Source organism: Coregonus lavaretus, assembly GCF_964263955.1.
Source record: "Coregonus lavaretus genome assembly, chromosome: 11".
Classification (NCBI taxonomy): Eukaryota; Metazoa; Chordata; class Actinopteri; order Salmoniformes; family Salmonidae; genus Coregonus; species Coregonus lavaretus.
In genome coordinates, this window is record NC_139998.1 from 44,448,326 (window position 1) to 44,468,462 (window position 20,137).

Below are 20,137 nucleotides of genomic sequence, written 5' to 3' on the forward strand. Positions count from 1 at the left end.
CGGCCAGCGGATCGTCTGTGAGCCCAGCAGCTAGTGCTCCTCTGGCCTTGTGGAGGGCCTGGTTTATCACTAGTTACCACAGCCACAAAGTCATAAGGCCCACCTTCTCGACCAATCTGATGAGGAAGTGTGATGACACGTATGCCAGCTTGGGGTTCATGGGAAACAACCAATCAGACGAGGGAGTGTGATGACGCGTATGCCGGCCAGCTTGCAGGGGAAGACGAGAGACATGTATTTCTTTTATCTAGTGCTCTATCAATGATTTGGTTATTTATTAGCTATAAAAAAAAAAAACGTTCTAAATGCAAAAGTGGTAATCAGATGCCTTATTCAAACTCAGCTTGCAAGCTTATCATGATTTTTTCCCTTACTCAAATGTACTTGTCTTAACCCAAAATAGGTTTACTCTAATAGCGATATTGTTTTTAAGATGGCATGTAGACAAACAAATTGACACATCTTGATTTTTATTCAGAAAATCCACCAGTAAAATGTACACAGTTTCACAGAAATGTCTGGCTGATTTAAGATAAAATTCAACCCTGTTACTTTATTTGGCACTTACTATAGTAATTTATTTATTTAACTTATTTGACTTATTTACCATCCTCCCTTCCGACCTAGGCTCCCTGCCAACAAGGTATCTCACTACACACTCAGTTTGGGAAACATAGTTTTTCGCATGGCATCTGCATGCTGTCCTACCCTGCCTGTGAAAGGGTGTGACGCTCTCAAGGTTGGTAGGGTGTCCATGGCCTTCCAGCTTTTCTCTTCCTTGGGGAAAAGGCCAGTGTAAGGCCTTTATCCTGTGGAACATGGGCCTTCATTTTCTGCTGTAGGCTTTGTAGATGTGAAGACAGGTCAGTCATGAACTCTTCAACTTGGAGATGATAAGTGAGGTCTGTGATCTCTTTAAGATAGCCTGCACATTGCTTCCGCAACACCTTCTAAAAGGTCCTCTTCTGTCCTCTTCCAGATGGACCTCCGTATGGACGGAAATCTTCTTCATCCGCATCACCATGCTGCTCAGATGTGGAGTTTGGCTGTTGTTGGCTAAAAGTGGCATAATTGAGATTCAGCAGGGGATTGTCCTGTTCTCCTGCTGATCCCAAGCACACCCTTCAACTAACCGAAAAACAGCACAGAAGTGCATGCAAGGGATCTTGTGCCTCTCCCAGTCCCTGCATGTGCAAGAGGGCATTATGCAATCCTTCCCGAAGTTCACAGAGTACCAGCCTGTAGGGTCAGTCTGGCTCTTCACTGAACAACCCCTCACCCACTTCGGTGAAGTCCTCCGCCCTGATTGTGCTGGCCTTCTCAATTTGGTTGGTGACATGCTCCGCCATCCCGCGGGGTCGGTCTCACAGGAACGGTTTGGTGGATTAATTGTATTTTCTATAATTTGACGAGCACTTCACGTTCAGCTCTGTGTACCTTGGTGTAGAGATGAAATTGAAATGACTAATTGCATCATTCAAATCCACATTTTAAAGCAGAGCATTCATGAGAATAGACTAAATCAGGGATGGGCAACTCCAGTCCTTTTGGTGTCACACTTTTGCCCCAGCCCCAGCTAACACACCTGACTCCAATAATCAACTAATCAGGATCTTCAATTTAGAATGCAATTTAATCAGCTGTGTTTTCTAGGGATGGGGAAAAAGTGTGATACCACTCCGGCCCCCGAGGACTGGAGTTGCCCATCACTGGACTAAACACAAGCAAAGAAAAAAAATGCATAAAAAAAAAATATAGTACTTATTTTTGAATGGCTGTTGGGAAGAAGTTGGTTACCAAGTCGGTCAACAGATCACTCAGGCTACAATTCTTGTAGCCTTCCTGATTACCACACTTGAGAGCTTCATTCTGCTGCTCGACCCTATTATTCATGTAGATGGCAACCTTCATCCCCTCGTCACGAAACACATGCACCCATCTCTGTACAAAAACAAAAAATCTGTGGAATGACCTAAACCCATTGATCGCTGAATAATACAATTTATCAATGCCTCATAAAGAGCCTTATACTAATTGTCAACAGGATACTCATAAGAATTAATTACTTATGAATGAACTTTAACAATCAATAATTAACCAGCCTATTACACTAAAAAGTTAGATTTAAATCAATGTCAAACCTGAGCTTGTGGCAGCCATTTGTGAGAGAACCAATCCCTCAGCTTTGGGTTCTCAATCCACGATCTACTGTTTTTCAGTTCAGCCAGGTTCCTGTTGAAGTCCTCAACCGTAGAGGGCCTGGCAATTCCTTGTCCACTCAACCCAGACCTTCTCTCTATGGAAGTCTCAGAGGATTACCTTGGATCCTGTAAGACAAAAGTCCAATTAGATAAGAGAAAGGTACTTGTCTGACCCAAAAAGATATGGGATGTTGTGTCATTTTTATCATTAGCAGGTGAAAAAACCTGAATACTACAATTTAATGAGACAACCATTATGTTTCAGTGGATGCTATTGTTTACCTGGGAACACACCCTCACTGTGGCACTTTCTCATTCATTCACTCCCTTTCCTCCCTCGATTTTAAGCGAGGCAGAGGGGTGAAATAGAGAGACAGTGAGAAATTTAAACTTCAGAGAAGTCCACCTTAAAGTGTCTTCGATCCCAGTCCGGGTTCCAGTCCTTGAACACACGGAGGACCTCTCTTACACCTGATGTCATCTCTGTCTGTGTGACAAAGGCCCCAGAAACTGCATAACAAACACTGGTTCGGACACAGTGGCACAGAGTACCAGCAGGTCTTGTAGGTTGCGTCTAGAAGACACATCTGTTGGCCATATAAGTTTAGTAGTCTTTTTTGCCAGGCACAGCAGCAGCTTTGTTTCTTGGCCCTCGTTGACTTGGTATGGCCTGTAGTGGACCGAGTAGCCCATTTATTAACCAGGGCCTGTGGAAGAGGTAATGATCCGTTACATACACTCTTAGAAAAAAGGGTTCCAAAAGGGTTCTTTGGCTGTCCCCATAGGAGAACCCTTTTTGGTTACAGGTAGAACCCATTCGGGTTCCATGTAGAACCATCTGTGGAAAGGGACCAAAAGGGTTCTACCTGGAACCAAAAAGGGTTCTTCAAAGGGTTCTCCTATGGTTCTTTTTCTAAGAGTGTAGACATACAAAACAATAAGGCTATTCATTCTGAATTATTAATGGAACTAGGCTATGGATCATTAGATTGAGGCTATGGATCATTTGATTGAGACAAAACTAAATAGCCTATAGGCACACTTTATATTGCGAGCCCAGTGGAGAATCAGAGATGAGGTTGCTTCCCGAGGCTGTCCGTCAGTCACCGGGGGCTGATACTGTCATGGTTCATGTGGGGTCAAATTACATTATGAAGGGCAGCTCAGAACAGCTGAAGATGGATTTTAAAGAACTGATTGGGTCACTACTTGACACCAACAAACGACCCATAATATCTGGCCTTCTGCCCTCCTTAAATCGTAGCATTGAACGGTTCAGCAGACTTTTAGCCTTACATAACTGGCTACGAGACTATGGCAGCTCTGTGGGTGTAACATTTATTGACAATTTTGATACCTTCTGGAAACAAAGCTCATATTATAAGGAGGAAGGGATCCACCCAAATCATTTGGGTTCCTGGATCCTTTCACAGCATTATAAGGCTGCTTTGAGACAATGACTTATCAATGACCCAAGCCCAGCTCATTTAATCCCTACCATTGTGTCGCTGAGTTGTCATAATGCTTCAGCAAATGTACATTATCCCAGGGGCATTGGAAGACACAATGTAAGTAACCTAATTGATGTCCCTCTTACTGCCCTGAATGCCTCTGCTGATCCTACAGCTATTGTATGCAGTAATCATATGCCTATGAACCAGAGTTATACTGTTAGCACTGAGGTGGTGTGCCCTAGCAGGAAGTCCACTGTGTGCAGCTCACCCTGCACTAACATAAATAACTCACGCATGTCTACCTCTGCTAAGCTTCCTAGTAAAGCAAGAAAAACAATCAAGAATCCCAGAAAAGTGTTAAAAATAGCCCACGTTAACATACAGTGGGGAAAAAAAGTATTTAGTCAGCCACCAATTGTGCAAGTTCTCCCACTTAAAAAGATGAGAGAGGCCTGTCATTTTCATCATAGGTACACGTCAACTATGACAGACAAATTGAGAATTCTTTTCCAGAAAATCACATTGTAGGATTTTTAATGAATTTATTTGCAAATTATGGTGGAAAATAAGTATTTGGTCACCTACAAACAAGCAAGATTTCTGGCTCTCACAGACCTGTAACTTCTTCTTTAAGAGGCTCCTCTGTCCTCCACTCATTACCTGTATTAATGGCACCTGTTTGAACTTGTTATCGGTATAAAAGACACCTGTCCACAACCTCAAACAGTCACACTCCAAACTCCACTATGGCCAAGACCAAAGAGCTGTCAAAGGACACCAGAAACAAAATTGTAGACCTGCACCAGGCTGGGAAGACTGAATATGCAATAGGTAAGCAGCTTGGTTTGAATAAATCAACTGTGGGAGCAATTATTAGGAAATGGAAGACATACAAGACCACTGATAATCTCCCTCGATCTGGGGCTCCATGCAAGATCTCACCCCGTGGGGTCAAAATGATCACAAGAACGGTGAGCAAAAATCCCAGAACCACACGGGGGGACCTAGTGAATGACCTGCAGAGAGCTGGGACCAAAGTAACAAAGCCTACCATCAGTAACACACTACGCCGCCAGGGACTCAAATCCTGCAGTGCCAGACGTGTCCCCCTGCTTAAGCCAGTCCATGTCCAGGCCCGTCTGAAGTTTGCTAGAGTGCATTTGGATGATCCAGAAGAGGATTGGGAGAATGTCATATGGTCAGATGAAACCAAAATAGAACTTTTTGTTAAAAACTCAACTCGTCGTGTTTGGAGGACAAAGAATGCTGAGTTGCATCCAAAGAACACCATACCTACTGTGAAGCATGGGGGTGGAAACATCATGCTTTGGGGCTGTTTTTCTGCAAAGGGACCAGGACGACTGATCCGTGTAAAGGAAAGAATGAATGGGGCCATGTATCGTGAGATTTTGAGTGAAAACCTCCTTCCATCAGCAAGGGCATTGAAGATGAAACGTGGCTGGGTCTTTCAGCATGACAATGATCCCAAACACACCGCCCGGGCAACGAAGGAGTGGCTTCGTAAGAAGCATTTCAAGGTCCTGGAGTGGCCTAGCCAGTCTCCAGATCTCAACCCCATAGAAAATCTTTGGAGGGAGTTGAAAGTCCGTGTTGCCCAGCGACAGCCCCAAAACATCACTGCTCTAGAGGAGATCTGCATGGAGGAATGGGCCAAAATACCAGCAACAGTGTGTGAAAACCTTGTGAAGACTTACAGAAAACGTTTGACCTGTGTCATTGCCAACAAAGCGTATATAACAAAGTATTGAGAAACTTTTGTTATTGACCAAATACTTATTTTCCACCACAATTTGCAAATAAATTCATTAAAAATCCTACAATGTGATTTTCTGGAAAAAAAATTCTCATTTTGTCTGTCATAGTTGACGTGTACCTATGATGAAAATTACAGGCCTCTCTCATCTTTTTAAGTGGGAGAACTTGCACAATTGGTGGCTGACTAAATACTTATTTTCCCCACTGTATGTAGCTTAAGAGACAAGGTTCATGAAATCAATAATTTGCTAGTAACAGATGACATTTATATTCTGACTATCTCTGAAACTCACTTACAGTTGAAGTCGGAAGTTTACATACAACTTATCCAAATACATTTAAACTCAGTTTTTCACCATTCCTGACATTTAATCCTAGTAAAAATTCCCTGTCTTAGGTCAGTTAGGATCACAACTTTATTTTAAGAATGTGAAATGTCAGAAAAATAGTAGAGAGAATGATTTATTTCAGCTTTTATTTCTTTCATCACATTCCCAGTGGGCCAGAAGTTTACATACACTCAATTAGTATTTGGTAGCATTGCCTTTAAATTGTTTAACTTGGGTCAAACGTTTCGGGTAGCCTACCACAAGCTTCCCACAATAAGTTGGGTGAATTTAGGCCCATTCCTCCTGACGGAGCTGGTGTAACTGAGTCAGGTTTGTAGGCCTCTTTGCTCACACACGCTTTTTCAGTTCTGCCCACACATTTTCTATAGGATTGAGGTCAGGGCTTTGTGATGGCCACTCCAATACCTTGACTTTGTTGTCCTTAAGCCATTTTGCCACAACTTTGGAAGTATGCTTGGGGTCATTGTCCATTTGGAAGACCCATTTGCGACCAAGCTTTAACTTCCTGACTGATGTCTTGAGATGTTGCTTCAATATATCCACATAATTTTCCTTCCTCATGATGCCATCTATTTTGTGAAGTGCACCAGTCCCTCCTACAGCAAAGCACCCCCACAGCATTATGCTGCCACCCCCGTGCTTCACGGTTGGGATGGTGTTCTTCGGCTTGCAAGCCACCCCCTTTTTACTCCAAACATAACGATGGTCATTATGGCCAAACAGTTCTATTTTTGTTTCATCAGACCAGAGGACATTTCTCCAAAAAGTACGATCTTTGTCCCCATGTGCGATTGCAAACCGTAGTCTGTCTTTTTTATGGCGGTTTTGGAGCAGTGGCTTCTTCCTTGCTGAGCGGCCTTTCAGGTTATGGCGATATAGGACTCGTTTTACTTTGGATATAGATACTTTTGTACCTGTTTCCTCCAGCATCTTCACAAGGTCCTTTGCTGTTGTTCTGGGATTGATTTGCACTTTTCGCACCAAAGTACGTTCATCTCTAGGAGACAGAACGTGTCTCCTTCTTTCTTGAGCGGTATGACGGCAGCGTGGTCCCATGGTGTTTATACTTGCATACTATTGTTTGTACAGATGAACGTGGTACCTTCAGGCGTTTGGAAATTGCTCCCAAAGATGAACCAGACTTGTGGAGGTCTACAATTTATTTTCTGAGGTCTTGGCTGATTTATTTTGATTTTCCCATGATGTCAGGCAAAGCGGCACTGAGTTTGAAGGTAGGCCTTGAAATACATCCACAGGTACACCTACAATTGACTCAAATGATGATGTCAATTAGCCTATCAGAAGCTTCTAATGCCATGACATCATTTTCTGGAATTTTCCAAGCTGTTTAAAGGCAGAGTCAACTTAGTGTCTGTAAACTTCTGACCCACTGGAATTGTGATACAGTGAATTATAAGTGAAATAATCTGTCTTTAAACAATTTTTGGAAAAATTACTTGTGTCATGCACAAAGTAGATGTCCTAACCAACTTGCCCAAACTATAGTTTGTTAACAAGAAATGTGTGGAGTGGTTGAAAAACGAGTTTTAATGACTCCAACCTAAGTGTATGTAAACCTCCGACTTCAACTGTACATGTCACTTTTCTAGACACCCAAACCTCTTTACAGTGTAAGGGGAAACTCACCACCCTAACCCCACTTACATACTCTTGCAATAAGTGCCATGGAATCTTTAGTGACCACAGAGTTGGGACACCCGTTTAAAGTCCCATCTTGTTCAATTTTATCAAGGAACATTCATTTAGTTAGTTAGTACTTCAACATTATTAACATTAAATTAATGTTGTAAAAGTGTATGGTATAAATTACAGTGATCTGTCTTTGAACTTACTGCCTTATTCATTTCAGCAGCATATTTCTCTTTGGCTTTTGTTTTTCTGTCTTTGCACTGGTGGCATTCATATATCTTTGTGCCCACAACTTGAAAGGGAACACCATTGAATGGGAGACTTGTACTCTCCCAACTAAGTTTTTTTTCCTGCCAAAGGCTGTGCATCTGTTGCATGTCAAGAATATTAGAATGAAAGGCTTGTAAGGAAACTACACGTTGATTTAGCAAATATAATGTCTCCTCTCACAGGAGGCTGCTGAGCGGAGGACGGCTCATAATAATGGCTGGAATGGAGTGAATGAAATGGTATCAAACACATGAAAACTGTGTGTTTGATGTGTTCGATACCATTCCATTATTTCAGTTCCCCTTTCTTCCATTCTCAATGTAATGAATTTTAGTGACATTGCCAATTCTTGTTCCCGAATGTATTTAGTTATTTGGTCCTCAAAGTTGAACTCGAGAAATGCCATTTTGAGAATGCGGCGCTTCCCGCGAACGAAGAACACTCCCTCATCTGATTGGTTCGGTTACGCGGGCCTTCTGAGCCGGTATACACATTATCACACTCCCTCATCTGATTGGTCGGGTAGGCGGGCCTTCTGAGCCGGCATACGCGTCATCACACTCCCTCATCTGATTAGTTGAGTAGGCGGGCCTTCTGACTTTGTGGCTGTGGTGACTAGTGACCACAGACATGGGGAGATTTGCACGAAAAGACACGTTTCTGCCAAACGTGAAAAGGGGGTATCTGCATCCTAAAATGGTGACCCGAGTATGGGCGAATGGGTGTCTTTCTTAACACACAACTACTATACATTGAGCTACCGTACCGCGATAATCTGTACTTCTGTTTTGAAGCCAGAGGATAAGTCTGAGTCGTATTTCACTGTTAGTTTTACACAAATAATTCTAAATGTTCTGTTATAAAACTGATGATTGTTTATTTTGTATTAAAAGTAGGCCAACTCATGATGGGTGTACTGTTGCTTCATGCCTTATATGTGTGTGCTTACTGTGACTGTCACCCTGATATTGGCTACTAGGTAGCTACTTCCAACGCCGTTGCCGAACAGTATTATTATTATTATTTTTTTTTTTTCACCTTTATTTAACCAGGTAAGCCAGTTGAGAACAAGTTCTCATTTACAACTGCGACCTGGCCAAGATAAAGCAAAGCAGTGCGATGAAAACAACAACACAGAGTTACATATGGGGTAAACAAAACATAAAGTCAAAAATACAAACAGAAAATATATATACAGTGTGTGCGAATGTAGTAAGTTATGGAGGTAAGGCAATAAATAGGCCATAGTGCAAAATAGTTACAATTTCGTATTAACACTGGAATGATAGATGTGCAAAAGATGATGTGCAAATAGAGATACTGGGGTGCAAATTAGCTAAATAAATAACAATATGGGGATGAGGTAGTTGGGTGGGCTAATTTCAGAATGGCTGTGTACAGGTGCAGTGATCGGTAAGCTGCTCTGACAACTGACGCTTAAAGTTAGTGAGGGAGATAAGAGTCTCCAGCTTCAGATATTTTTGCAGTTCGTTCCAGTCATTGGCAGCAGAGAACTGGAAGGAATGGCGGCCAAAGGAGGTGTTGGCTTTGGGGATGACCAGTGAGATATACCTGCTGTAGCGCAGACTACGGGTGGGTGTTGCTATGGTGACCAGTGAGCTAAGGTAAGACGGGGATTTGCCTAGCAGTGATTTATAGATGACCTGGAGCCAGTGGGTTTGGCGACGAATATGTAGTGAGGGCCAGCCAACAAGAGCGTACAGGTCACAATGGTGGGTAGTATATGGGGCTTTGGTGACAAAACGGATGGCACTGTGATAGACTACATCCAATTTGCTGAGTAGAGTGTTGGAGGCTATTTTGTAAATGACATCGCCGAAGTCAAGGATCGGTAGGATAGTCAGTTTTACGAGGGCATGTTTGGCAGCATGAGTGAAGGAGGCTTTGTTGTGAAATAGGAAGCTGATTCTAGATCTAACTTTTGATTGGAGATGCTTTATGTGAGTCTGGAAGGAGAGTTTACAGTCTAACCAGACACCTAGGTATTTGTAGTTGTCCATATACTCTAGGTCAGACCCGCCGAGATTAGTGATTCTAGTCGGGTGGGCGGGTGCAAGCAGCGTTCGGTTGAAGAGCATGCATTTAGTTTTACTAGTATTTAAGAGCAGTTGGAGGCTACGGAAGGAGTGTTGAATGGCGTTGAAGCTCGTTTGGAGGTGTCCAATGAAGGGCCAGATGTATATAAAATGGTGTCGTCCGCATAGAGGTGGATCCGAGCTTTACCAGCAGCAAGAGCAACATCATTGATAAACACAGAGAATAGAGTCGGCCCGAGAATTGAACCCTGTGGCACCCCCATAGAGACGGCCAGAGGTCCAGACAACAGGCCCTACGATTTGACACATTGAACTCTATCTGAGAAGTAGTTGGTGAACCAGGTGAGGCAGTCATTAGAAAAACCAAGGCTATTTAGTCTGCCAATAAGAATGCGGTGGTTGACAGAGTCAAAAGCCTTGGCCAGGTCGATGAAGACGGCTGCGCAGTACTGTCTTTTATCGATCGTGGTTATAATATCGTTTAGGACCTTAAGCGTGGCTGAGGTGCACCCATGACCAGCTCGGAAACCGGATTGCATAGCGGAGAAGGTACGGTGGGATTTGAAATGGTCGGTGATCTGTTTGTTAACTTGGCTTTCAAATACTTTCGAAGGGCAGGGCAGGATGGATATGGGTCTGTAACAGTTTGGATCTAGAGTGTCACCCCCTTTGAAGAGGGGGATGACCGCGGCAGCTTTCCAATCTCTGAGGATCTCAGACGTTACGAAAGAGAGGTTGAACAGGCAAGAAATAGGGGTTGCGACAATTTCGTCGGCTATTTTTAGAGCTTTTTCAGAACATCAGCTGTCTGAATTTGTGTGAAGGAGAAGCGGGGGGGCATGGTCAAGTTGCAGCGGAGGGTGCAGAGCTGGTGGCCGGGGTAGTGGTAGCCAGGTGGAAAGCATGGCCAGCCGTAGCAAAATGCTTGTTGAAATTCTCGATTATTGTAGATTTATCGGTGGTGACAGTGTTTCCTAGCCTCAGTGCAGTGGGCAGCTGGGAGGAGGTGCTCTTATTCTACATGGACTTTACAGTGTCCTAAAACTTTTTGGAGTTAGTGCTACAGGATGCACATTTCTGTTTGAAAAAGCTAGCCTTTCCTAACTGATTGTGTATATTGGTTCCTGACTTCCCTGAAAAGTTGCATATCGCGGGGGCTGTTCAATGCTAATGCAGTACGCCACAGGATGTTTTTGTGCTGGTCAAGGGCAGTCAAGTCTGAGGAGAACCAGGGGCTATATCTGTTCTTAGTTCTGAATTTTTTGAATGGGGCATGCTTATTTAAGATTGAGAGGAAAGCACTTTTAAAGAACAACCAGGCATCCTCTACTGACGGAATGAGGTCAATATCCATCCAGGATACCCGGGCCAGGTCAATTAGAAAGGCCTGCTCGCTAAAGTGTTTTAGGGAGCGTTTGACAGTGATGAGGGGTGGTCGTTTGACCGCGGACCCATTACGGACGCAGGCAATAAGGCAGTGATCGCTGAGATCCTGGTTGAAGACAGCGGAGGTGTATTTAGAGGGTACATTTGTCAGGATGATATCTATGAGGGTGCCCATGTTTACAGATTTAGGGTTGTACCTGGTAGGTTCGTTGATAATTTGTGTGAGATTGAGGGCATCTAGTTTAGATTGTAGGTTGGCCGGGGTGTTAAGCATATCCCAGTTTAGGTCACCAAGCAGTACGAACTCTGAGGATAGATGGGGGGCAATCAGTTCACATATGGTGTCCAGGGCACAGCTCGGGGCCAGAGGGGGGTCTGTAGCAAGCGGCAACAGTGAGAGACTTATTTCTGGAAAGGTGGATTTTTAGAAGTAGAAGCTCAAACTGTTTGGGCACAGACCTGGATAGTACGATAGAGCTCTGCAGGCTATCTCTACAGTAGATTGCAACCCCACCCCCTTTGGCAGTTCTATCGAGACGGAAAATGTTGTAGTTGGGGATGGACATTTCTGAATTTTTGGTGGCCTTCCTAAGCCAGGATTCAGACACTGCTAGGACATCAGGGTTGGCGGAGTGTGCTAACGCAGTGAATAACTCAAACTTAGGGAGGAGGCTTCGGATGTTAACGTGCAAAAAAACAATGCTTTTACGGTTACAGAAGTCAACAAATGATAACGCCTGGGGAGTAGGAGTGATACTGGGGGCTACAGGGCCTGGGTTAACCTCTACATCACCAGAGGAACAGAGGAGGAGTAGAATAAGGATACAGCTAAAGGCTTTAAGTACTGGTCTTCTAGTGCGTTGGGTACAGAGAAAAAAAGGGGTAGGTTTCCGGGCGTTGTAGAATAGATTCAGGGCATTATGTACAGAAAAGGATATGGAAGGATATGAGTACAGTGGAGGTAAACCTAAGCGTTGGGTAACGATGAAAGAGATAGCATCACTGGAGGCACCGATTGAGTCGGTCTCCGCGTGTATGGGGGGTGGGACAAAGGAGCTATCTATGGCAGGTTGAGCTGGGCTGGGGGATCTACAGTGAAATAGTACAATAAGAAATAACCGAAACAGCAATAAGCAAGGCATATTGAAATGGGAGAGAGGCATAAAGCAATCACAGGTGTTATTCGAGAGCTAAGACAACAGCTGGTAATGGCGACAAAGTTAGGGCTGAGGCTAAACATAAACAGGATGCGGTACCGTATAAAGGAACAGTCCAGCAGGCATCAGCTGTATAGCTGAGTTATCATAAGGTCCGGTGAACAGCAATAGGAGAGTTCGGAGGTAGTTCGGGGGCTGCTATAGCACTAGCAAGCAAGAGGCCACGGCTAGCGTGTGCTAGCGGGCCGGGGCTAGCATATGGATCTTCGTGGTCAACGTCGTAACGGGAAACCTGTTGTAATCACATCAGACGATTTCGTCGGCAGACCAGTCGTGTTGGATCGGCGGGGCTCCATGTCAACACTAGGAGGTCCCATCCGGTTGACAGAGAGGTAGATAGCCGGGAGATGGGCCTGGCTCGCGGCTAGCTCGAGGCTGATTAGCCAACAACAACGTCCATTTGATTGCAGCTATCTAGCTACGATGATCCGGTGTTAAAGGTCCAGTGAATCAGTGATTCCGGCAGAAAAAACGATATGTTCTGGGTAGATAACGCGTAGTGCTTGTCAAGCGGGAACGAAGGCCACTGTGTCCCTGTGTTGTTGCCATTCATACCCTCCCCATTGAGTAGACTGTATGCATCAAGGTGACATCTATATGGTTATCAATATTAGTTATTTCTTGTGTAAGCTGCTATCCTACTTGAAATAAATTCATGGGAGGAAGGGGAAAGAATTGCTACCGCCGGCGACATGACCTTGCAGCTACCGAGTAGGAAGCACCTCTCAGTGGTCAGCAGGCACGTCGAAACAACAGCGGTGTACTGGTCGCTGGTGTCGTGACGTGCCTTTCATTATTGTGATGACTATTATTTATCGAATAATTACCTACTATGTTTAATTGTTATTAGTTTAAATTAATCATGTAACAATTAACTCATTAGGAATTTGGGGCACCACGGGAAAAGTTGTTTAACAAGTTACCGTTTCCCGAATTAACTCTAAAGATATCTAGATATTCCTTATAATTTAACAGTCATTTATTAATCATTTACCTCAAATCAGTCTCATTCTGAAAGTTGTAGGCTCTTTAAGTCTGCACGAACCCGGGTCTTACTGATCATTCCTTACCACACAAATTGATTTAATTATTTATTTACTAACTAATTAAAAATGATAACACAAGATACAAACACGTACACGGTATAGGTAGGATTAGAAACTTAATACTGTACAGTGAAAACGGGTCCCTAGCGGACTAACACAATATGACACTTGTTACAAAAGATGGTGATTTAAAGAGAGAGAGAGAGAGAGAGAGAGAGAGAGAGAGAGAGAGAGAGAGAGAGAGAGAGAGAGAGAGAGAGAGAGAGAGAGAGAGAGAGAGAGAGAGAGAGAGAGAAAACACTTGGATACACATGGACCTACACTCACAGTAATCCTAATACTTTGCCCAGAACTGCCGCCCATTAAGGAAGAAAAGCAATGCATTAATTTACGTGTTAGAGGTCTCCTGGTGTATCTCTGTTGGACCCAGGCCATTGTGGGAAGGGGTCTATTGGACCTTCTCTCTCGGATGGCCTTTTAGATGTAAGGCTCAGATTGTCCACAAGAGGTCACAGTGTCCTTCTTCTTAGTTGTCTGTTTACTTTCACTCGTTCTGGAAGTGGTCTTCTGGATGATCCCCTGTGGGGTGATGAGAGCAGTGTAGTAGACAATGGTTTGAAGAGAGTAACAGGATGGTCCCACTTAAATTCACCTTCTTAGATACAGTACTTAGAACAGCTACTCAGCCGTAACATTGATTGTTAGTGGAGGCAACTTTGTCGTCTTCACCTCGTGTTGATTTTCAGGGTCGGGACCAATATGGACAAAAGCTGCAGCTTGAGGTTCGTCTAGTCTGATCTGATAATTCTTATCTCAGTCTTTTATGCACTCTGGTAAAGAGGGGCGTTTCCGTCATACTGACACGCTCTCTGAGCTCCCTCGGGCGTGGCTAGTTATGAGGCAAAAGTATTATTATCACTATGATTTTGATAGAAAGCTAAAATCACATTCCTATCTTCAGGAAAACATTGTCTTCCTCCTTGATATTTTCTACACAAGGTAAAGGATGTAAGCCTGATATCCACAGTGTAAAAGCTCTTCAAGTCACAAAGTTTTCCTTATAACGCCTTTATACAATTTTTTATGACATCACAAAATAGACATTCATTTCCCATATTCCATTTCTCATCATTCCCAACGTTTGGATGTTGAAATATATTATCCCAATGTTCATTGTTGCATGTGAAGTATTTGGGCGGGAAAAGTCTCTGCCTGGCCATTTGCCAAGCTGATGTGATCCTCACCCAGGGAGAGTCATGACACTGGCTTATCGACTCGTGCAGCTCAATCAGCCATGAAAAACGTCTTGAGTGGCAACAAATCTTCCCAATTAGCTGATTTGCTTTCCATACACCCACTTCTTTCGACACACCCACTTGCCCATACTCCGGTCGCCATATTGGGCTGCAGCTGCCCATTCCACAAATAGCACAATGAGCCAGATGTTTTACCGGATGTATAAATCTGAAGCATCCGGTTGGCATTTCCACTCACCACCAGATATGGTGATGAGAGGAAGCCCAGTGGTCGGCAGTAGGAGAAGATGGAGCGAGATTGATTTTGGCCGACATTCAGCAAATGTTCACATCAATTAAATATTTGATCTCCATACAGCCCCATTACTTATCAATGTGCGTACATACTGTATAACACTGATGCATACTTAACATTCTATTGAGTTTCGAAACTGTCTGAAAGCTGAGTTTCCCCAGCTGAGTTTTGAACAATAACCAAGTATCCTGTGATTTGTGTTGCAGCCGTTTGCACAATGGTGTAGTCTCCAGCCCAAAGATTCTTCCAAGATGCCAGAGAGTGCGTGGAAGCTGGTATTCTACACCATGTCCTGGTCCTACAGCACCTACCTGCTCTTCTTCACCAACTACACCTTTTTCCACGACCCACCCTCCGTATTCTATGGTAAGACATACACAAAAAAAAAAGCTGCACAATTATTGTTAGATGATACATATACCTAAAATATTCGGTAGTGGAACTCAGTCGGGCATTCAACTGCTGTTGAGAGTTATAATAGTAGAATGCACAAGGGGCAGTTTTCGAAATTTGGTAGTTGCATGGGCAGTTTTTCTCTTCTTTTGTCATTCACTAACATACCTTGGAGAGCTACACTACATGACCAAATGTATGTAGACACCAGCTCGTCGAACATCTCATTCCAAAATCATGCGCATTAATATAGAGTTGATCTCCCCTTTGCTGGTATAACAGCCTCCACTCTTCTGGGAAGACTTTCCACTAGATGTTGGAACATTGCTGCGGACACTTGCTTCCATTCAGCCACAAGAGCATTAGTGAGGTCGGGCACTGATGTTGGGCGATTAGGCCTGGCTCGCAGTCGGCGTTCCAATTCATCCCAAAGGTGTTCGATGGGGTTGAGGTCAGGGCTCTGTGCAGGCCAGTCGTTCTTCCACACCGATCTTGACAAACCATTTCTGTATGGACCTCGCTTTGTGCACGGGGGCATTGTCATGCTGAAACAGGAAACGTCCTTCCCCAAACTGTTGCCACAAAGTTGGAAGCACAGAATCGTCTAGAATGTCATTGTATGCTGTAGCGTTAAGATTTCCCTTCACTGGAACTAAGGGGCCTAGCCCAAACCATGAAAAACAGCCCCAGACCATTATTCCTCCTCCACCAAACTTTACAGTTGGCACTATGCAATCGGGCAGGTAGCGTTCTCCTGGCATCCGCCAAACCCAGATTAGTCCGTCGAACTACCAGATGGTGAACCGTGAATCATCACTCCAGAGAATGTGTTTCCACTGCTCCAGAGTCCAATGATGACGCGCTTTACACCACTCCAGCCGACGCTTGGCATTGCGCATGGTGAGCTTAGGCTTGTGTGCGGTTGCTCCGCCATGGAAACCCATTTCATGAAGCTCCCGACAAACAGTTATTGTGCTAACGTTGGTTCCAGAGGTAGTTTGGAACTTGGTAGTGAGTGTTGCAACCGAAGCTACGCGCTTCAGGTTGAAAATGTCAGTGAAGACACGTGCCAGCTGGTCAGCGCATGCTCTGAGTACGCGTCCTGATAATCCGTCTGGCTCTGCGGCCTTGTGAATGTTAACCTGTTTAAAGGTCTTACTCTCATTAGCTACGGAGAGCGTGTTCACACAGTCGTCTGGAACAACTGGTGTTCTCATGCATGGTTCAGTTTTGCTTGCCTCAAAGCGAGCATAGAAGGCATTTAGTTTGTCTGGTAGGCTCACATCACTGGGCAGTTCGCAGATGGGTTTCCCTTTGTAATCCGTGATAGTTTGCAAGCCCTGCCACATCTGATGAGCGCCAGAGCCGGTTTAGTAGGATTAAATCTTAGTCATGTATTGACGCTTTGCCTGTGTGATGGTTTGTTGGAGGGCGTAGTGGGATTTCTTGCAAGCGTCCGGATTAATGTCCCGCTCCTTGAAAGCTGCAGCTCTAGCCTTTAGCTCAGTGCGGATGTTGCTTATGATCCATGGCTTCTGGCCGGGATAGGTACGTACGTTTACTGTGGGGACGACGTAGTCGATTAACTTATTATTGAAGCCGGTGACTGATGTAGTATACTCCTCAACGCCATCGGATGAATTCTGGAACATATTGTAGTCTGTACTAGCAAAACAGTCCTGTAGGTTAGCATCCGCTTCATTGGACTACTTCCGTATTGAGCGCATCACTGGTACTTCCTGTTTGAGTTTTTGTCTGTAAGCAGGAATCAGGATATAGTTATGGTCAGATTTGTGAGACGCGGTGTGGGTGAGTGTGCAAAGCTGTCATCAAGGCAAAGGGTGGCTATTTGAAGAATCTCAAATATAAAATATATTTTGATTTGTTTAATACTTTTTTGGTTACTACACGATTTCATATGTGTTATTTCATAGTTTTGATGTCTTCACTATTATTCTACAATGTAGAAAATAGTACAAATAAATAAAAACCCTTGAATGAGTAGGTGTTCTAAAACTTTGGACCGGTAGTGTATGTTTTGTTTTATATGTAATGTAAGTGCCTTAATGTGTTTCAACCCCAGGTAGAGTAATGGGGATCCCTAATAAATACAAATACAAAATACAAAATGTGCGTGTGTATGTGTGTGTCAGCCAGCATGTTTGTTGTGTCTGTGTTTGCGTCAGTGTATGTTCCAGCAGTCATGTTTGTGTGTGTGTGCGTGTGTGTGTGCCAGCACGTGTGTGTGTTTCCCCTGTGGAGTTCCCCCAGGCCGTTCCTCTAACCCTTAGCCTCTCTCTCTGTCGTCTCCCTCTCCCAGAATGGAAGAGTGGCATGACGGTGCCCATGGACATCGCCATCGCCTACCTGATCCAGGGCAGCTTCTATGGACACTCCATCTACGCCACGGTCTACATGGATGCCTGGAGGAAGGATTCTACCGTCATGGTGGTGCACCATGTCATCACCCTGGCCCTCATCACCTTCTCCTATGCTTTCAGGTAGCTAACCTCTCCCTGCCTGCCTGGTGGCCCCAGGTTTGGGAAACACTGTGATGCTTTGTAATCTACTGCCTTTCGGGTAACATTGATGAAATATTGGCAACATATCCTCTTAGAAATAGTTGTAAACGATAGATGTAGATGCTATTGTCGAGTTGTCGAATCACACAATCACACGAATAGCACAAGGTGCTATCTAGAACCTAAAGGAGAACCCTTTGAAGAACCCTTGTTGGTTCCAGGTAGAACCCTTTTGGTTACAAGAGCAACCATTTTGGGTTCCATGTAGAACCCTTTCCACAGAGGGTTCTACATAGAACCCAAAATGGTTCTACCTGTAACCAAAAAGGGTTTTACATGGAACCAAAAAGGGTTCTCCTATTGGGACAGCTGAAGAACCCTTTTGGAACTGTCGTGGAAATTCTACACAGGGACACTCAAAGTCAATCTTAAATGAATCATTGTTTATTATCAGCGCGCTGGAGAGGTTCCAAACAACTCAATGCTCCAAGTACACATGTCGATCAGGAGCTCCACCTGGGGAAGTCCAGTTAGTTCTCTTATATACAGACAAGTTATATTTGCATGATTTAGTTTATTCATCATTCATAATTAATTCATCATTAACGTTTGCTTCCTTCATGTGACCGACCAATACTGGGTCATGCATGTGACAGACCAAAACCTCACAAGGCTTCTTCTGGGGCGGCAGGTAGCTTAGTGGTTAAGAGCGTTGTGCCAGTAACCGAAAGGTCGCTGGTTCTAATCCCCGAGCCGACTAGGTGAAAAACCTGTCGATGTGCCCTTGAGCAAGGCACTTAACCCTAATTGCTCCTGTAAGTTGCTCTGGATAAGAGCGTCTGCTAAATGACCAATTTATTTTTTTATTTATTCTCTAAGCTGAGACATTGAAACTGAGAAATCTGTCACGGTTCAGACAGACGACCAGAGGACCACAATTGCGTCACACCAGAAAGTTTATTAAACTTAAGGGAAAAGGGAAGTAGGGAGTGAATGAAGGCTCCAGGGGTAACAGGGATCCCGTCCAATGCGCTGGGTCTGTGCCCCCCCCAGTGGCAGCGATGCGTCCTATGAAGCCGGTGGTGGGTGGTCCAGAAGTCCTGGGGGGGGGAGACACAGACACAACAGGGCGGAATGAAACCAGGCAGCAGTACAGTTCAAGGGAAATCCAAAATACGTAGTAGCAAGGCAGAAGGCTGGTCAGAGTTACCGGGATTGAAGAGTAGTCAGGAGTCGTAATAGCAGAAGCAGGTCTGGATCTCCTGAGGCAGAAGAGTATCCAAAAAACAGGCAGGTCCGGGGTCACAAAACCAGGGTGAGCCAGAAGCGCGAGCAAACAGGTTCCGGGTGTGAGCTTTGCAGACGATCTGACACCGGAGAGCTGAAAGACAGGGCCTTAAATACTGGGAGAGGTAGTGGGTAATGCAGCGCAGCTGGCAGAGTAATTAGAGCAGAGCAGAGCAGGGACAGGTGGAGCTAGTTAGGCTGAGTAGAGAGAGTGGTGAGCAGAGTGGAAGAAAATTAAGGTGGTAACCCGGTGGAGTGAGAGGCCCATGACAGAACCCCCCCCCCAAGGGACGGCCCCAGAAGTCCCAAGAGCAACACCACGCCGGGCGGGAGGAGGGGAGCCGGAGGAGGGCTAGAACTCCTCCGAACGGTCCGAGTGAACGTCCTCATCCTCGGAGGAAGCCGGAGGGCCGTGGTCGGGAGATGGGACAGGTCCCGAGACAGGATCAGGCACAGGACAGGAAGCCGAGCGGGCCGGACGGTTAGGGACCCCTCTGGGGCGGCCCCTACGGATTGCAGGTTGATCAGGATGCCGTTGGTGGAAAGCGGTGATGAGAGTCCTATCCACAATCCGACTAGCTGGCACCCAGGTCCTTTCCTCAGGTCCATAGCCCTCCCAGTCAATGAGGTACTGGAGACCCCTACCCCTCCGTCTGGACCGAAGCAGGCGGCGGACGGTGTAAACCAGACCACCATCGACGAGCCGTGGAGGAGGAGGACCAGGCGCAGCAGGGACCAGCGGACTCTCATGGATGGGCTTAATCTTAGACACATGGAAAGTGGGGTGCACCCTCAGGGAATTAGGCAGTTGGAGCCGGACAGCAGTTGGGCTAATCACTCTTATGATAGGGAATGGGCCAATGAACCGAGGTGCCAGCTTCTGCGACTCCACCCTGAGTGGCAGGTTCTTCGATGACAACCACACCCTTTGACCAACATGGTAGGTGGGAGCAGGAATTCTCCGACGGTTGGCCCCG

The 20,137-nt window shown here is 45.0% G+C and overlaps 1 protein-coding gene across 1 annotated transcript in view; it reads left to right on the forward strand.

Moving 5' to 3' along the window:
* The window catches only part of LOC311137336 (ceramide synthase 1-like), a 72,558-nt gene that overhangs the window by 30,105 nt on the left and 22,316 nt on the right, over positions 1-20,137 (forward strand). Inside the window, exons 2-3 of the mRNA XM_084171780.1 lie at positions 15,165-15,324; positions 17,672-17,852. Of these exons, the coding sequence (XP_084027906.1) occupies positions 15,165-15,324; positions 17,672-17,852 (341 nt within the window). The remainder of the gene's footprint in view (positions 1-15,164; positions 15,325-17,671; positions 17,853-20,137) is intronic.